This window comes from Lithobates pipiens, unplaced genomic scaffold (assembly GCF_037356315.1).
Source record: "Lithobates pipiens isolate NorthernLeopardFrog02 unplaced genomic scaffold, aLitPip1_a1.2 Scaffold_8, whole genome shotgun sequence".
In the NCBI taxonomy this organism is placed as follows: domain Eukaryota; kingdom Metazoa; phylum Chordata; class Amphibia; order Anura; family Ranidae; genus Lithobates; species Lithobates pipiens.
The window spans coordinates 39,911,666-39,931,393 of NW_027507903.1; the positions used below are offsets into that span (position 1 = coordinate 39,911,666).

A 19,728-nucleotide genomic window follows, 5' to 3' on the forward strand; every position below is an offset into this window, starting at 1 on the left:
GAGGTCATAGTAGGCCTTTTGGGGTTCACCTGTTAAATAGGGCGCAATTACCTCTGCCCACTCAGCGGCTGGTAACTTCTCTCGCTCAGCCACGCGCTCAAATACTGTTAGAAAGGCCTCAACATCGTCCTCAGCAGTCATCTTTTGCAGCGCTTTCTGCACAGTCCTTCTCCCAAAAAAAATCTCTGGAGCGGCTCCCATCACTGTGGGTGGATTAGCAACCACAGGCGCCTCTCGAATTGCTATCAGGTGCTCGATAAGTTGTTGTTGTGCAGCCATGGACTGTTCATGTCGTCTATTGGCCTCTGTCTGAGCCTGCTGTTGTTGCAAACTCACTTGCATAAACTGCTTCAGCATCTCCTCCATGTTGCTGGACTGTTCTTGGAGTGTAGTTGCAGCTTTCACCCAGGACATCAGCAGCTGTAGCCAAGTCTGTCCACACCGTTGCCCCTAGCAACCGTGTTGCCCGCATTCTCCACCAATTGTAAGGGATCTTCCCGGGGTAGGGTGTGTTTGGACACAGTTCACAGCAGACTTGGAATTTATAAAGCAGATCTTGGCGTTTATTCGTGGTACAAACAGTCCAGCAAACAAAATATACAGCAACACCGTGCTTTCTAAGTACAACAAAAATAAAAGTCCTAGCCCAGCTGGGCGCTTACTAACAGGTTCTGCTCACCTATCTGACACTTACAAACACAGCGTCTTTCACCTGGATATCGCAGGGTGAGTTTTAGCTCCAGCAGTGGCTGTGCTTGCAGCTTCCTCAAACACACAGACTGTTCGTTTCCCTGGCTGAGAGCAATCACCTGCAGACCCTGCAGAGCCTTTAGCTTCCCAGGCTAATTAGGATCAAAGCTCACCTGATCCCAAACCCAGAACTGGATCGGGGGATGTGGAATGACAGGTCCCTCTACCAAACCTACCTGCCATTCCATATAAACCCAGGCCCGGCAAAATTAAATAACAACTCAGCAGCATATCGCTGCTGAGAAACTGATCCATCCTGGATTTACCATCTCACACTGTGTAGCAACCTAGGTGAGATGTACACCCCCTCGATCACTTCTCCAGTGACATGTCTACAATATATATAGTGCAGGAGCAACCTCACTGCAAGGGAATATTTACATAAATGAGAGGGGTGTACTCACTTTTGTGAGTTTATTATATTTATATATATACACACACACATATACATATACATATATATAATATATATATATATATATATATATATATATACACACACACACACACACACACACACACACACACACCTATAAAATAACTAAGATTTTGTAAGAGCAGAATATATTCTTTCTCCCGAACTTTGTAATCTTATGCTACTGCCTGTCTTCTCCAACTTGAACACTAGGTGGTGCTAATATATAACTGTTATTGTTTCATGAGGCCATAAATACAGTATATGGAGTGTGTAAATATGGCATACTAATGACAGCTACATTCCCTAGATCGCTGGATTCATAGCCGAGTAGAAACTTACAAAAAACTAAATAAATATACGTGTCAGTTTTGAAGTATAAATTCTTGATAAGGTTTTACAGAAACTAACTAGAAGTTCTGTAAATGTATCTATATTCAATTTTGTTTTTCTAATTTTGTATAGAAGAATTAGAACCCCTGTCAGGTTTTACTGTTTTACTGTCCAGGACTCCATTAGAGAGATTTCCCCTTATTCACTGCCCGAGGGATAACTTTCCCCTAGACAAGAAGTGAAGGAAACTCTCCAATAGCAACGAAACAGAAGTAAAAAGGTATATTTTAAGTTAAAGCTGAACTCCAGGAACGATCCTAATTGCATAATTATATTGGTCCAGCTTGGCATAATGTAAGTAAGTATATCTGATACTTGATGGACCACTAACTGACAATCACTGTAGTAGTCAGTGCTGCTACACTGGTAGCTGCGATCTTCCTGGTCCTTCACAGTACAGCTATTTTAAGGCAGTCTCTGATTGGACAAGTTAGAGATTGTGACATCACTACCCCTCAACTCTACCCATAGGCGTGTGCACAGGGTGTGCCGGGTGTGCCTAGGCACACCCTAATCACCCTATGTGACGCAGATTCCCCATGTTTAGACCCCTTGTATTTCACCAAAGCCCCCCTAAGAAAGCTCCTAAAAATATTATAAAAAATTAAAACTGTTAAAAGAAAAATAATAATAATAATAATAATAAAAAATACAGACGCAATCCACTGCTCTACTGACACTGCCCACTGCTCTATGGACACTGTCAGAATATATACACATGAACACACACATATGGGTTTGAGCTTTGGGGTGCACACCTATGACTCTACCTCATCTTGTATTCATTAAAAACAATATTCTGTTAATGTCAGAAATGCACAACAAGCAGCTTTCCTTCTGCTCATTGACCACAAGGGGGCACTCACAGCTGCTGGAGGATCACAACGATCAATGTAGTAGCACCAACTGCTACTCTGATTGTCACCTTCATCAGCGGTCCCAATGGTATAAGGCATACTTACATGGTGCCAAGCTGGACCACTGTGATTACAGTATGTAATAAGATCACACTCGGGGTTCAGCTTTAAGTGTAGGAATGGTAGAACCTCTATAAACTTTTTATTCCTGTTTCCCTGTTGCTTTTTGTCTGGTAAATGGTTGTCTCTGGAACAGAAATTGAGGGGAAATCCCTCTAACATCCCGACAGCAGTAAAATCTGACAGCTCAACCCCTTCCCTACTGTATCCAAAATCAAATAAAAAGGTAATTAAATTAATTTAAAAAAATGAATGAATTTATTGAATTATTATTGAATTTGATAAAAAAATTGCTACAGTGCCTTTAGCCTGTACACTACAGAAATACAAAATGTGTATAAATAATACAAATATGGTCTCAGGGCTTCTGATTCTACTAACAGATATACAGCTGTGTAAATGTAGATTTCATATTATAATTTTCCTATGTAATAAAGAATTAGATTTAGGGCCATTGATAAGGAGGTGCCATCAGTCCCACTGAATGGGGCCCAGGCAGCTGACAAGCAGAAGGAAAGGGAACTTGGACAGGGGGTTGGCATCCCCTGGACTTCCCTACTTTACAAACAGAACATTTACCAGCACACTTACCAGCTAGTCTGCAACCAAATTGAATTGGCTCAGTCCAATTCCCCATACACACAAGTGGACTTTCTGACAAAAAAACTTGGATTTTTGTTTGAAGATTGTTGGCTCCAACTTGTCTTGCATACACACGGTCACACAAATGTTGGCCAACAATTACAAACATAGTGATGTACAAGACGTACGTGATATCTCCATTATGAACGCTAGTTTTACAAGACCGAGCGCTTCCGGCTCGTACTTGATTCCGAACATGCATGGACTTTTGTGCGACGGACTTGTGTACACACGATCGGAAAGTCCAACAACAAAAATTTGTTGGCAGAAAATTTGAGAACCTAGCTAGTCAACATTTGTTGGCGGAAAGTCCGACAACAAATGTTCGATGGTGCATATACACGGTCGGACTTACCGCTAACAAGCTCACATCCAACATTTGTTGTCGGAAAATCCGATCATGTGTACGGGGCATTACAGTTTGCGTTAACAACAGAGGCTTTAGTTGCACACTTGCAAATATACAGTGGTGTGAAAAAGTGTTTGCCCCCTTCCTCATTTCCTGTTCCTTTCCTGTTCGTTTATCACACTTAAGTGTTTCGGAACATCAAACCAATTTAAACAATAGTCAAGGAAAACACAAGTAAACACAAAATGCAATTTGTAAATGAAGGTGTTTATTATTAAAGGTGAAAAAAATCCAAACCATCATGGCCCTGTGTGAAAAAGTGATTGCCCCCTAAACCTAATAACTGGTTGGGCCACCCTTAGCAGCAACAACTGCAACCAAGTGTTTGCGATAACGTGCAATGAGGCTTTTACAGCGTCCTGGAGGAATTTTGGCCCACTCATCTTTGCAGAATTGTCCTAATTCAGTTACATTAGAGGGTTTTCGAGCATGAACGGCCTTTTTAAGGTCATACCACAACATCTCAATAGGATTCAGGTCAGGACTTTGGCTAGGCCACTCCAAAGTCTTCATTTTGTTTTTCTTCAGCCATTCGGTGGTGGACTTGCTGGTGTGTTTAGGATTATTGTCCTGCTGCAGAACCCAAGTTCGTTTCAGCTTGAGTACACAAACAGATGGTCGGACATTCTCCTTCAGGATCTCTTGGTAGACAGCAGAATTCATAGTTCCTTTTATCACGGCAAGTCTTCCAGGTCCTGAAGCAGCAAAACAGCCCCAGACCATCACACTACCACCACCATATTTTACTGTTGGTATAATGTTCTTTTTATGAAATGCAGTGTTCCTTCTACGCCAGATATACTTGGACACACACCTTCCAAAGAGTTCCACTTTTGTCTCATCGGTCCACAGAATGTTGTCCCAAAATACTTGGGGATCATCAAGATGTGTTGTGGAGAAATTGAGACGAGCTTTGATGTTCTTTTTGCTCAGCAGTGGTTTTCTCCTTGGAACTCTGCCATGCAGGCCATTTTTGCCCAGTCTTTTCCTGATGGTGGAGGCATGAACGCTGACCTTAACTGAGGCAAGTGAGGCCTGCAGTTCCTTGGACGTTGTTGTGGGGTCTTTTGTGACCTCTTGGATGAGTCGTCGCTGCGCTCTTGGGGTAATTTTGGGCGGCCGGCCACTCCTGGGAAGGTTCACCACTGTTCCATGTCTTCGCCATTTGTGGATAATGGCTCTCACTGTGGTTCGCTGGATTCCCAAAGCTTTGGAAATGGCTTTATAACCCTTTCCAGACTGATAGATCTCAATTACTTTCTTTCTCAATTGTTCCTGAATTTCTTTGGGTCTCGGCATGATGTGTAGCTTTTAAGGATCTTCTGGTGGACCTTACTGTGTCAAGCAGCTCCTATTTAAGTGATGCCTTTATTGTGAACAGGTGTGGCAATAATCAGGCCTGGGTGTGGCTAGAGGAATTTAACTCAGGTGTGGACAACCACAGTTATAGTATGTTTTAACAAGGGGGGCAATAACTTTTTCACACAGGGCCATGATGGTTTGGATTTTTTTTCACCTTTAATAATAAACACCTTCATTTACAAATTGCATTTTGTGTTTACTTGTGTTAACCTTGACTATTGTTTAAATTGGTTTGATGTTCCGAAACACTTAAGTGTGACAAACATGCAAAGGAACAGGAAATGAGGAAGGGGGCAAACACTTTTTCACACCACTGTATGTGAAATCCACAGTGCCTGACCAAGGCTCCCTTGCATACTGCCGTTCTGTCTCGATAGTTTTCAGTCTCCAAGTTGGAGCATATATATATATATATATATATATATATATATATATCATTAGAAAAATAAAGGGCAGGTTTTCCTGGAGGGAGCCTATTCCTCCTTAAAGGCGCAGGGGCACATTGGACACCCAGCAGGAGCACAATGGCAGCTGAAGGTATCCAATGTGTCACCACATAAAAATCAATCAAAAATCTGTGCAGGTAGGTGGCAACGAACCCAATCCATAACCAACCTTTACAGTAAGGCTTCATGCACACTGGGTCTTAAAAAACGTTGATTCTACAGGCGTTTGACGTTTTTTTTCTCCTACCTCTAGAAGCACTTCTATTGTGTTCTATGTGTCTTTGCACACTATGACTACTATAGGCGTTTTCTGTCAGGGACGTTCAGAGGCAGGAAAAAAAATGTCTCTATCGCGTTTTCGGGAGAAGTTTAAGAGATGTAAAAATGTCAGTCTCTCCTAAACTCCTCTTATCTCTTCTGGAAGTCAAGTTTCAACGTGTTTTTAGTAAAAAAAATAAAAAAAGGTGTGTTGTCACTGAACATCATTTCGTGGCTTTTGCAGAGGGGCATGTAGTGAAAAAACGCCTATAAACTAAATGCTCTTAAACTCTCATAGACTCGCCAAAATTTTGTACAGTATGCTTTCAATTTGTGTCTTTTATGGCATGTTTTTAAGCTAAAAACTTTGAGATTTTTTCTGCTCCTAGTGTGCATGGAGCCTAAGGTGCACATGGGGCGGTTGCCACTTATCTGTACAGCTGGTCGGCTGACTTTGACATGGGAAACATTGGATACCAATGTGTCCCTGCGCCTTTAAGGAAGAGTGGGTTCCCCCAGGCAAATGTGCCATTAATTTATCTACTGCTATATGTGTTCCAACTTGGAGACTCTGCAAACTATAGACTTGGGACCGCAGTATGCAGAGGAGCCTTGGTGAGGCACTGCGACTTTCATATATATTTGCGAATGTGTGCAGTTAAAACCTCTGTTTTAACTAAAACTGTTAGACTAGGCCAATTCGATTCGGTTGCAGACTAGCTGGTAAGTGTGCTGGGAAATTTTCTGCCATTTGTAATGTGCAAAGCCCTTCAATGTGCACCTTACTGTAAAGGCTAGTTATAGGTTGGGGTGGTTACCCTGTAGTTTCTCCCTGCAGCAGCTGAAATCCAGCTTCCTCCTCTCCCTCCTGCTGTTTTCAGCTGCTGCATGGGTGAACTACAAGGGATCGGTACTAGTAACTGCCACCCCCGTCACCCCTTCTGTCCATGTTCTCCATTCTTCTGCTGCCTGGGCCCCCCTGTGTACCCCACTGTGTGCTCCTCTCCCCCTGTAGAGCTGCCGGTTTGCCATCCTCTCCCTTCCACTGGCTGCTGTGGGGGATCATTTCAGGATAGAGAGCAGGGGAAAGGGCTGGTAAATATGTCATTTATCAACCCTTTTATGAATGTGATTGGTACCGCTTACTCACTGTAAGAAGCTGTGTTGAATATGCTTTAGTTTGCAAATAACCAGGGAGACTGTACAGAGCTTTTCCCGTTCATTCATTCTGTGCAAGCTGAGGCTGCAGAGATAGAGATTGAAGACTGTGTCCTCAATCACTTTCTCTTCTCAAAAGTGAGAAGAATATATTGCTTCATCCATGCTATACTGCCCTTGCTGGGCTGTTGAATTGACAGTTGTTGCCACTATAACAGTGTTGCATCTGATTGCATGTTCAACCAGGGACTGCTGGTGCTCAATTATGGGGGGGCAGCAAACCAACATCACCCCCCCCCCCCACACACACACACACACCACCCCCCAGTGGGAGAGGGATATGAAGCCAGGGGTCACCAACCACACCCCCCCCCCCCGACAAGTGATGGACAGACGAGAAGGCAGAGGGCCTCCTTATCTTAGGAGGCAGATGACCAGTCCACCCGGGATAACATGATCTCCCAATAGATCGTGCCGGAGTGCTGCATGTGGCTGTGGGTGAGCCGTCCATGGAGACCTCGCTCCGGGGGCTGTTCCTTCTCCTCCCGGCCAAACAGGAAGTGGGTCCTGAGACTCCTTGGCCAATCGGATCTCAGGATCTGCAGCCACTTCCTGATTGGAGAATCAGGTAGACAATAGCAAATATTAAATACGCTATTGTCACACAACTGGGTGGGCTCAGGGCGCAGTGCTCTGCGCCCCAAGCCCACCCTTTTTTAAGACAATTAGAGCCTCAGGCTCTTATCATGTGCTTAAAAATAAAACCCATTGGAACCCATGTGTACGGTGCCCAGCATGTAGATTAGGGGTCAGGTGCATGGATTAGGGGGCCACGCCCCTGCGCCCCTAATGGATGGGCTGCCACTGTGTTCAACTAATCATTTTCTGACTGGCTCCTTGGAATTGTCAATCAAAGGAAGTTGAGTAGGAGGGGGCCACAGAAAGCCACCCAATAAGTGAATTTCAGTCAGTTCATGAACAACGAACCAAAATTTGAACAGTGTATGGCCAGGTTAATGTTTCACTAAACTGGTTTTATGTATTCTTAACTCAAAAAAGTCAACTATATTGCTTCCTCCAAATCTCCAAATTCCTTTTTCTTTTTTTAGCCTCTGTGACCTGATTTCCTCTTGGGGGATGGCAATGTTTGTTCTACATTGCCCCACTGTATGTAGGAATGTAGGCACTCTTAGCCCTTGTACACACGGTCGGAGATTCCGACGGAATGTTTCCTATCGGACCGTTTTGTCGGATATTCCGACTGTGTGTGGTCTACATCGGACTGTTTCCGTCTGAATATCCGACGGACCAAGTTTTCCAACTTGTCGGTAAAATTTTCCGACAGAATGCTCCTATCGGACATACTCCGATCATGTGTAGCCTACTCCTACGGACAAAGTGCCACGCATGCTCAGATCAAATTCCTAGACCAAAGCTATTGGCTACTGGCCTGAACGTAGTCCCGTTGTAACGAAATAACGTCACCACGTTATGTACAATCGGATTTTCCAACAACTTAGTCCAACCGTGTGTAAGAAACATCACTTCCGGACCTCTTCCGGAATTAATCCGTCGGAATTACTTCAGACGGATTTGGTTGTCGGAATCTCCAACCGTGTGTACAAGGGCTTACTCTTACTTACTCCTAAGGTGGACTATGGACTATGGGAAAAGAGATCTTGCCTACCTTCTCCATTTCCATTGTTAGAGCCGTTATTCAGGATGTGATCATAGTAGAATCCATTGTGGAAAGGAAGGCATTGACACATGGCGAAGAGCAAGAGCAAAACACTGATTTCGGTATGCATTGTATGCCAGTAGGGTCACACTCCAATACCAATGAATCTGAAAAAAAGGAAAAAACAATGAGGGTTTAATTTCATTAATAATACTTGTATCTGTCCTTCCTAGATTATTGTACTGATTCGTGGACTGCTATTATCCTAAACGTTCCTTTGCCCTTTCCAAACTATTGATCATGCAATCTATTGATCATGCAATCTATTGATCATGCAATCAGCCATGTCTTACATCATTTTCATTATAGATTTTATAGTAATAAAATATTGTTTGTACCCTATGAAGTCAGGGTGCAACTTCACTGAAAAACACATAAAACTTGTTCCAGCTATGATGTTCAGTTCATATCCCGGTCATTACTTGGTGGTGACGTTTGCTCATTAGTGCCGAACAGATGTTTATCTTATCATATCATTTAATGCTAAGAGCTTGGGAGATCTTCCAAGTTCTTGGTGCTAATAGTGAGCCGGACAGAGACATAAAGGGGATTTTAGCTCTAGAACAGGGGCCTCCAAATTTTCTAGTTTACTGTCCTTCAGACTTTAGAGGGGCCGGGCTGTGGTCAGTGGGAGATGAAAATATCCTGATGTCAGTGGGAGTGAACAATACCCTATTTCTGGTATTAAAAAAATAGTGACCATCGATGGTGTCAGTGGGAGGAATAGTATCCCATTGTTGGTGTCAGATTGAGAACTAATGCCCCATCGTTCGTGTCTTTTGTGTCAGTTGCAGGAATAGTGTCTCATCCTTGGTGTCAGGGGGAGGAATAGGGCATTATCATTGGTGTCAGTAAGAGGAATAGTGCTCCATCATTGGTATCAGTGGGTAGAATAGTGCACCATCATTGGTGTCAGTGGGTAGAATAGTGCCCCATCATTGGTGTCAGTGGGTAGAATAGTGCCCCCTCATTGGTGTCAGTAAGAAGAATAGTGCCCCATCATTGGTGTCGGGGGGTAGTGCCCCATCATTGGTATCAGTGGAAGAAATAGTGCCCCATCATTGGTGTCAGTGGGAAGAGTGTGCCGTATCAGTGTCACTGAGCAATATTGCCCCATCTTTGGTATCAGTGGGTGAAATTGTGTCATATCATTGGTGTTGATGAGAGGGATAGTGACTCATCGTCAGTAAGAGGAGCAGTGCCCCATCATTGGTATCAGTGGGAAGAATAGTGCCCCATCATTGGTGTCAGTGGGAAGACTAGTGCCCTATTGTTGGTGTCAGTGGGAGGAATATTGCCTCATCGTTGTTGTCAGTGAGAGGAATAGTGCCCCATCGTTGGTGTCAACTAAGGGGGTGGTATATTTCATCTTGATTGATGGAGGTTTCTCCTCCCTGTTATTCTAAGACACAGGCTGGAGGAGTGTGACGCAGAAATCTGCCCCCACCGTGTTATTGCCAAAAAATAATAAAGATTTGATTTCAAATATAGATTTGTATGACTCAAAACAGTTTATTGATATTATTTAATATTACTCTGTATCCCAAAGGTTGTTTTTTTTTATTTTAACATGTGATTAGCAGCAGAAGAATGGAAGCTCCTCCTATATATGTTTCCCTGCAGACAGGCTGGGAGAGAGTGGGGTCATCGTGTGACAGCTGGATATTGATTAGGAAAAAGGTACTTAGATGTTTTTTTTTTTTTAAATAATTACAGTGTCATCATCTATATACAGAAATAGAAGAGATAATGTAAATTAAACAGTGTGTATTTAGTATTACTTTAACTCCTTGGAAATCCCTATATGTTTGCAGTTGCATGGTTTTCACACTGATCTTATGTTAGCCAAAAAGTCAGATAAGTTTCAGAACTGCTCTTCACATGTTCTTCAGAACTCGAGGTCAGGAGACACTGCCTGGATTAAAGCTCAAAGTTCTTGTGAAGTAACTTTAGTGTCTTAACGCGTTTTACGATGAAGATGTGGATTGCGGGATCCCTGGACTGTTTTACACGTCTCAAGCGGGTGGGAAATGTCTTTCAGTGGACGGCTTCCTGAAATACAACTTCCTTGAAGCAGCGACACAAGAAATGGTAGGAAGACTTTTTTTACCCCCATAAATGGTTTATTGCTCAACAAATTTAGTTTAAAACGTTACGCGTTTTTGTGTTTTAACCACTTCAGCTCTGGAAGGTTTAACCCCCTTCATGACCAGGCCCCATTTTTTGTGATACGTCACTTTGTTACTTTAACTGACAATTATGCGGTCGTGCGGCGCTGTACCCAAATAAAATGTATGTCCTTTTTTTTCCACAAATAGAGCTTTCTTTTGGTAGTATTTGATCACCTCTGCGGTTTTTATTTTTTGCGCTATAAACAAAAAAAGACAGACGATATTGGAAAAAAAAATAATATTTTTTACTTTCTGCTATAAAAACCCAATACATTTTTTTTAATCAAATGTCATTATCAGTTTAGGCCAATATGTATTCTGCTACGTTTTTGGTAAAAAAAAAAAAAATCCCAATAATCGTATATTGATTTGTTTGCGCAAAAGTTATAGCGTCTACAAACTATTTTTTTAATTGTTTTACTAGTAATGGTGGCGATCAGCGATTTTTAGCAGGACTGCGACATTGTGGCGGACAAATCTGACACTAAGTGACTCTTTTTGTGGAACAGTGACACCAATACAGTGATCTGTGCAACAAAAAAAAAGCACTATTATGGACTAATGACACTGGCAGGGAATGGGTTAACATCAGGGGCGATCAAAGGGTTACACGTGTTCCTAGGGAGTGCTTCCTGACTGTGTTCGGGAGGTGCTTTAACTGTGGGAAGACAGAGATCTGTGTTCCTGCTTAGCAGAAACACAGGATCTCTGTCTTCCATTGTCCCAGAATGGCGATCTGCCTTGTTCACATAGGCAGACCGCAGTTCTGCCTCTGTTCTGGAACAATTGGCGGGTCCCAGCGGACAATCGAGTTGGCTCCTGCATTGTGTGCATGCCGCAGACCCAGAAATGCAGAATCACGTACCTGTACGTGATTCTGCCTGTGGGAGCCGTGGAAGCGCAGTACATGTACATGGGGGATGGTCGGCAAGTGGTTAAATAACATCTTGATCAAGACCTCAAAGCGATAGTAAAAGCAAAATTTAAAAACAAACAAACATGTTATACTTACCTGCCCTGTGTAGTGGTTTTGCACAGAGCAGCCCCGGTCCTCCTCTTCTCACGGCCTCCGCCGGTGCTCCTGGCCCCTCCCTCCTGTCAAGTGCCCCCACAGAAAACAGCTTGCAATGGCGGCACCCAAGCAGGCGCACTCTGGAGCTGCTGCTCTGTGTGTCCATTCAGACACAGAGCTGTGGCTCACCCCCGCCCCCTCTTTCTCCTCATTGGCTCACTGGCTGCGACTGGAATCTGTTAGGAATTGTTTTCAAGGTGTAGAGATGGTCTAACATCAAGTACATTCAAACTGAATTCCAGGTATGGCTATTTGTACTTTTATTTTATTTTTATTTTTACTTTTATTTTTGTAAGCACTGTATGCATGGTCCATACATATCAAATCAGCGTGGCAGGTGGAAATCACTGTAGTAGGCACCACTTACATTTATTGATGCTAGTTTCCAGGTCCTGTGCTGAGCCATGAACACTAATTACATGAGGTTGGTCACTTGCATGCCATTCAAAGAACAACTTTGATTTTCTCAGTGAAAGCAAAGTGACATCATCCCTCTGCCTCTCCACCTCGTCCAATCAGAGAACACTTTGCATTCATTGAAAAAATACAAAGTGTTCCCTGAATGGCACCTGTGCCGAGCAAGCGACCTTCTGTGTTCATAATGCAGCAGGGCAGCCCCTCAACACAGAAGGGGGAACTAGAAATCACTGGAGTAGCAGTGTCTTACTACAATGATTTCCAGCTTACATAGGGATACAACAGATATACGTGTTACTACATGTCAGTCCAAGCTGGCCCAATGTAACAAAAAATTGCCAAACATGAAATTCAGCTTTAACCAATTGCCACTGGGAGGACATCCATGTATGTCCTTGGGTTGCAGGGGTTATATCGGGATGATACTTGTACCTGCAGGTACCATCCCGGTATCCAAATTTTCAGCTAGTGACTCTCTTTCCAGCAGAAGTGATCCAAGTACACACGATCACTTCTGTGGGTGGCACCCCCCCCCCCCCCCCCCAACCTCCCTTTTTGACCAATCTGTGTCTGATTGGCTGCATTGGAGGACAGAGGAGAGATTTGGGGTCTAAAAGGCCCCAGATCTATCCATAAAGAGGACCTGTCATGGCCCATGCTGTCACAAGGGATGTTGTTCATCCCTTTTGATAGCAATAACATTAATCCCCCCAAAAAAGTGTAAAAAATAAAAAAAGTTTTGTATATAATAAATAATAATAACAATAATAAAAAAAAGCAAAAAGCATTTCATATTGGGCATCTATATATTTGACGTAACATAATTTATATTTTACAAAAAAAATAGGTATTATATTTGTGTTTGTATGCCATAAAATTTATCAAAATGTATTTTTTCTAAAAAAAAATTGTGTTTGAAAAATACTGTGTGACATAAAATTACCGCTGCACAAATACTGTGTGACATAAAAAATTGCAACATCCACCATTTTATTCTATAGGACCCCTGGTAAAATCTCTCTCTCTCTCTCTCTATATATATATCTATATATATAGATATAGATATAGATATATATACATATATATATATATATATATATATATATATATATATATATATATATATATATATAGACAGATAGACAGATAGACATATAGATATAGATAGATATAGATAGATATATATATATATGGGGTTCTAAGTAATTCTCTAGCAAAAAAAAATAAACATTTTTTACATGTAAGATCAGAGTTGGCCGTATGGTTAAATGGGGTTAAAATGACGGAGATTTACAAAACTGACAATTGGCTGCACAGAAAGACACAGGTAAGCGGTGGACAATGTAATTGCTTGGAAATATTATTTTTTTCCTTTGACCAGCAATGCTATATAAGCTCTTTTATATCAAATATCAATTGCAGAACAGAACAGAAATCTGTTAGATTTCTTTAGGAAATGAATGTTCACAGACTTCTCTTTGTGAACTGATCTTTATCTTCAGAACGGATTCCTATTTCACGTTGGTCTAGCTATTATACAAAAGAACAAGCCCAGTGGCTATGTATTTATCTACCTTCCGTACAGATTGGATAATTAAAGGGCTCCCCAAAAATGAAAGCAAAGGATCTTGCTGGCTACTAATCTTGGCAGTCTATTAATCTCTCCAGACTCTTGTAAAACGTATTACTTTGTAACAATTAAAATAATTCAGCCAGCCCCATCTACTTTACTGAGAACACCTGGTCTATTTATTCACGTCTAAGGCCGCGTACACACGCGCGGACTGTTGGCCCAACTTTGTCCGTCCAACAGTTTGAGCGAACAGTCCGCTCAAACTTAGCATGGACGGACATGGCCACACACGACGGACGAACAGTTTGCTGAAACCGTGCGCGATGACGTGAACGGCACGTACGACGGGACGAAAAATACGACGTCCTATACACTGCAATGCAACCTTCCGACGTGGAAATCCTTTCTGAGCATGCGCGAGACTTAGTTGGCCGAACAAGCCTACACACGAGCGAACAGTCCGCTGAAACCTTGTTTCAGCGGACAGTTTTTCGGAATTTCCGTAAGACCTTGTTCGGCCAACTGTCCGCTGAAACTGTCCGCTGAAGCCCCACACACGAGCGGACTGTCCGCCCAAACACTGTTCAGCGGACAAGGTTGGGCGAACAGTCCGCGCGTGTGTACGCGGCCTTAGAATGACTGTCTGATGAATGTACAACAAAGACTTCTACAATCCCAGCCAAACAAAAAATAAATCCAACATTGTAGTTTTGGTGCCAATTCAGTCAAGGAATGGAACCTTTCTGGCCAATGTAGACAGCAGCAACCAGCATATGGCTGCGCTCACACTAGTGCGATTTCAGATGTGTCTTGAGTCGCGCATTATCACACGACAATGGAAAGAATCACAGAATCACACGACAATGGAAAGAATCACAGAATCACACGACAATGGAAAGAATCACAGAATCACACGACAATGGAAAGAATCACAGAATCACATGACAATGGAAAACACATTGTTACTAATGGTGTCTGTTCACATCAGTGCAACTCAGCATAGTGCAATTTTGAAAAAGATTCCTGTATTATTATTATTATTATACAGGATTTATATAGCACCAACAGTTTGCACAGCGTTTACAACATGGGGGCAGACAGTACAGTTACAATACAAGTCAATACAGGAGGGATCAGAGGGTCCTGCTCATTAGAGTTTACAATCTAGAAGGGAGGGTCAAGTAGAACGAAAGGTAATAACTGTGGGGGATGATCAGATGGAGAAAATTAAAGTACAGTTGTAGTGTGGGTAGGGTAGGCTTCTCTGAAGAGAAGGGTTTTTAGGCTTGTATGGATGGGGGAATCCATTTTTTGCCTATGCAGCAGATGGATGCAGAGATACCATTTGCGCAGACCGTGAGACTGTAAAGAGCCTTCTGGGTAGAAGGACCCAGGGTATACTAGATGTGGGATGAAAGGTGTTGAGACTGCTCATATCTTTGGCATATGAGAAGGGGGAAGCATCCTTTATAATGCTTCAACCAATTTTCTGGTTTATAATATCCAGGTGGTGAAATACAATTACTTCCTTCTAACCCTGTTAACTCCTTCTGACCCTTCCCGAACAACAGGTACATATCAGGAATATGGAATGTCAGGTTTACATAATCTTTAATAACTCATTCGATTTATTTTAAATACAACTAGTGTACGTAGTTGCAATTGACTTGTTATGAGTCTCTAGAAATTCCCTGTACACTAGCACCCAGACTGTGAGACTGGGGCAGCACAAATAGCCAATCAGGTGTGCTGCTTGGTGACAGCACAGTGAGCAGATGGGTGAGCTCATCACTTGCTGCTGCTTCATTGTCCAATCAAAAGCTGGGCAAAGAGGTGAACAAGCTGCATGTATTAACTGCAGCAGGAAAGGTTACCAACTTGGCTTTGCTGTCAGACAGTACTGTGTAAATTTCAAGACTGGATGGGTAGGTCAAAAATATCCTCCCTTTATAAATTCCAGTAAGTGGAGTTGTGTAGAGTTCCCCTTTACAAATACTTTACAACAGCGATATTTTAAACCCCCATTCTCTGTAAGAATAATCTGATTAAGTTGCTAACAAATTTCCCTGATGACAAAACAAAGAAGAAAAACCTCAGATGACTTCAAACAAATCAGGGTGATTTAGATTACTAATCAAAACCATTTAATTACATGCGCATGACAAGGTAGCAGGACAGGAGTCTAAAGAAAAACAATTAACAATTCCATAATGCAAAAAATTGTTATAAAAACACAGATTATAAAGAGAAATATATTGAATGCAGTTACAGGTCACAACGCGCTAGGGAGGTCCCAACCTTCCAGATGCATCACGGGGCATTTTAAGACATGTACGGAGCTGTATTAAAAAGGAAGCGCAGGACATACATGACAGAGTGCAAGGGAATGACTGGGCTAAGAAAAAGCAGCGTGGGGCTGGTTTTTAGGATGCAGGCGTACTTACCCCATTGGTGGATGGTCACAAGGGGGGGAGGAGTGTGGTTCCTTCTTCCATGTGCCAGGGTGGGGCAAGTCAGCAGTTGGGGGTCAGCAAGCGAGGAGAGACGTTCCCGCCCGCCCTCCCTAATAATAGATAGTGGTTTGGTTAGTAGTGTTGTCGTTACGGGGTGTGGCGTTGGGTCCTTGGCGACTGCTATATATATATATGAAAATATATGTAGAAATGCATGGGTCATTTGAAAAAGGTTGGGACCCATGCCAGAGATGGAGTCATTGTGTTTGGGCTGGTGTCAGTCCAGATTAATGGCTAACATGTTTGGGGGGTCTGTGGTCAGTTAGTGAGTCCTCGAGGCAAGTTTGGCGGCTGGGGACAGATGCTGACAAAGAGGGGATCACAGGCTCAAAATAATAAGGGGTCGTCAGGGACCAGCCAAAAAAGCACTTAGGGTCTTTTGGGTAACTGGAAGTTGTTACAAGTTTTTGTATTATTAAAATATTTAAAATATAGTTTAGTTTTTTATTGTTATTTAAATAAAGGCTGTTGAGGCCATTTTTTATCCAAGCAGGTGTCCGAGTATTTATTTTAACCACTTTCAGACCGGACCATTTTGCTGGTAAATGACCAGAGGTCTTTTTACAATTTGGCACTGCGCTGCTTTAACTGGTAATTGCGCGGTCATGCAATGTTGTACCCAAACAAAATTTGCGTCCTTTTCTTCCCACAAATAGAGCTTTCTTTTGATGGTATTTGATTGCCTCTGCGATTTTTATTTTTTGCGATATAAACGTAAAAAGACCGAAAATTTTGAAAACAAATGATATTTTCTACTTTTTGTTATTAGAAAAATCCAATAAACTCAATTTTAGTCATACATTTAGGCCAAAATGTATTCAGCCACATGTCTTTGGTAAAAAAAAAGTCAATAATTGTATATTTATTGGTTTGCGCAAAAGTTGTCACATCTACAAACTAAGGTACGTTTTCTGGAATTTACGCAGCTTTTAGTTTACGACTGCCTATCTCATTTCTTGAGGTGCTAAAATGGCAGGGCAGTACAAAACCCCCCCAAATGACCCCATTTTGGAAAGTAGACCCCCTAAGGAAATTGATAAGTGGCATGTTGAGCCCATTGAATATTTTATTTTTTTGCCTCAAGCGATTGAATAATGACAAAAAAAAATATTGTTTTTTTTTTTTACACAAAGTTGTCACTAAATGATATATTGCTCACACATGCTATGGGCATATGTGAAATGACACCCCAAAAGAAATTCTGCTGCTTCTCCTGAGTACGGGGATACCACATATGTGGGACTTTTTGGGAGCCTAGCCGCGTACGGGGCCCCGAAAACCAAGCACCGCCTTCAGGCTTTCTAAGGGCGTAAATATTTGACTTCACTCCTCACTACCTATTACAGTTTTGAAGGCCATAAAATGCCAAGATGGCACAAAACCCCCACAAATGACCCCATTTTAGAAAGTAGACACCCCAAGCTATTTGCTGAGAGGCATGTTGAGTCCATGGAATATTTTATATTTTGCCACAAGTTGCGGGAAAATTACAAACTTTTTTTTTTTTTCACAAAGTTGTCACTAAATGATATATTGCTCACGCATGCCATGGGCATATGTGAAATGACACCCCAAAATAAATTCTGCTGCTTCTCCTGAGTACGGGGATACCACATATGTGGGACTTTTTGGGAGCCTACCCGCGTACGGGGCCCCGAAAACCAAGCACCGCCTTCAGGCTTTCTAAGGGCGTTACAGTTTTGAAGGCCATAAAATGCCAAGATGGCACAAACCCCCCCCCCAAATGACCCCATTTTGGAAAGTAGACACCCCTAAATTTAGGGGTACACTAGTGAGACTAGGTAATAAATGGCGGGTGCCCTGAAACTATAAAAAAATAACTAACCAACCAGCGTCACCTGTAACAGTTATATGGTGATCACTGGTGAAAGGGTTAACTAGGGGGCAATCAGGGGGCTTTATGCGGTAGTATATGGGGGTCCCTGGCGCTATAAAAAGCTGCGGCGAACCTAAATACCTACCTGCCTAACTAGCGTCACCTGTGACACTAATACAGCGATCAGAAAAACGATCGCTTATTAGGCTGGGTTCACACTGGAGCGATGCGGGAACGCCACGAATCCGCGGCGGGTTCCCGCATCACATGCCTCCCGGCGGCAGTTCACACTGCCCTATGCGAACTGCTGGGAGTGTCAGTGAAATGTTAATGACACCCCCAGATCAGTTCGCATATCGCAGTGCGATCTGCAAACTCGGATCACATGGTGTGAACACCCATGCGATCCGATTCTGCTGCGGACCAAAAAAAGGGTCCCGTGCGAGTTTGCGGCGGGTGCGACACGAATTCAGCCATACTATCTGTATGGCTGAACTCGAATCGCACAGAGATCGGATGTGATTTGCACTGCAGTGCGGTGCGAATCACATCCGTTCTCATAAACCGCTGCAATGTGAACCCAGCCTTAGTGACACTGGCGACGGGGGGTGATCACGGGGTTAAACCTTTATTGGGGGGGTTAGGGGGGTACCTTAGCACTAAAGGGGGCTAACCCTAACTGCCCTAACAGTTATTACAGTCACAAATGACACCCGCCGGGTGATCAGGGGGTTAAACCTTTATTAGGTAATAAATGGCGGGTGCCCTGAAGCTATAAAAAAATAACTAACCAACCAGCGTCACCTGTAACAGTTATATGGTGATCACAGGTGAAAGGGTTAACTAGGGGGCAATCAGGGGGCTTTATGCGGTAGTATATGGGGGTCCCTGGCGCTATAAAAAGCTGCGGCGAACCTAAATACCTACCTGCCTAACTAGCGTCACCTGTGACACTAATACAGCGATCAGAAAAATGATCGCTTATTAGGCTGGGTTCACACTGGAGCGATGCGGGAACGCCACGAATCCGCGGCGGGTTCCCGCATTGCATGCCTCCCGGCGGCAGTTCACACTGCCCTATGCGAACTGCTGGGAGTGTCAGTGAAATGTTAATGACACCCCCAGATCAGTTCGCATATCGCAGTGCGATCTGCAAACTCGGATCGCATGGTGTGAACACCCATGCGATCCGATTCTGCTGCGGGCCAAAAAAAGGGTCCCGTGCGAATTTGCGGCGGGTGCGATGCGAATTCAGCCATACTATCTGTATGGCTGAACTCGAATCGCACAGAAATCGGATGTGATTTGCACTGCAGTGCGGTGCGAATCACATTCGTTCTCATAAACCGCTGCAATGTGAACCCAGCCTTAGTGACACTGGCGACGGGGGGTGATCACGGGGTTAAACCTTTATTGGGGGGGTTAGGGGGGTACATTAGAACTAAAGGGGGCTAACCCTAACTGCCCTAACAGTTATTACAGTCACAAATGACACCAATGCAAAAAAAATAAAAAATGACATTGGTGTCACTGTGACTGGGGGGCAGGGGTAATTGGGGGGGTGATCGGGGGGGTGTGAGTGTGCCTGGCATGTTCT

General features: G+C 43.1%; 1 protein-coding gene across 1 annotated transcript in view; it reads right to left on the reverse strand.

Moving 5' to 3' along the window:
* Positions 1-19,728, reverse strand: part of HAPLN3 (hyaluronan and proteoglycan link protein 3) — a 90,058-nt gene that overhangs the window by 37,539 nt on the left and 32,791 nt on the right. Inside the window, exon 2 of the mRNA XM_077472351.1 lies at positions 8,498-8,655. Coding sequence (XP_077328477.1) covers positions 8,498-8,618 — 121 coding nt within the window. The 5' untranslated portion in view covers positions 8,619-8,655. The remainder of the gene's footprint in view (positions 1-8,497; positions 8,656-19,728) is intronic.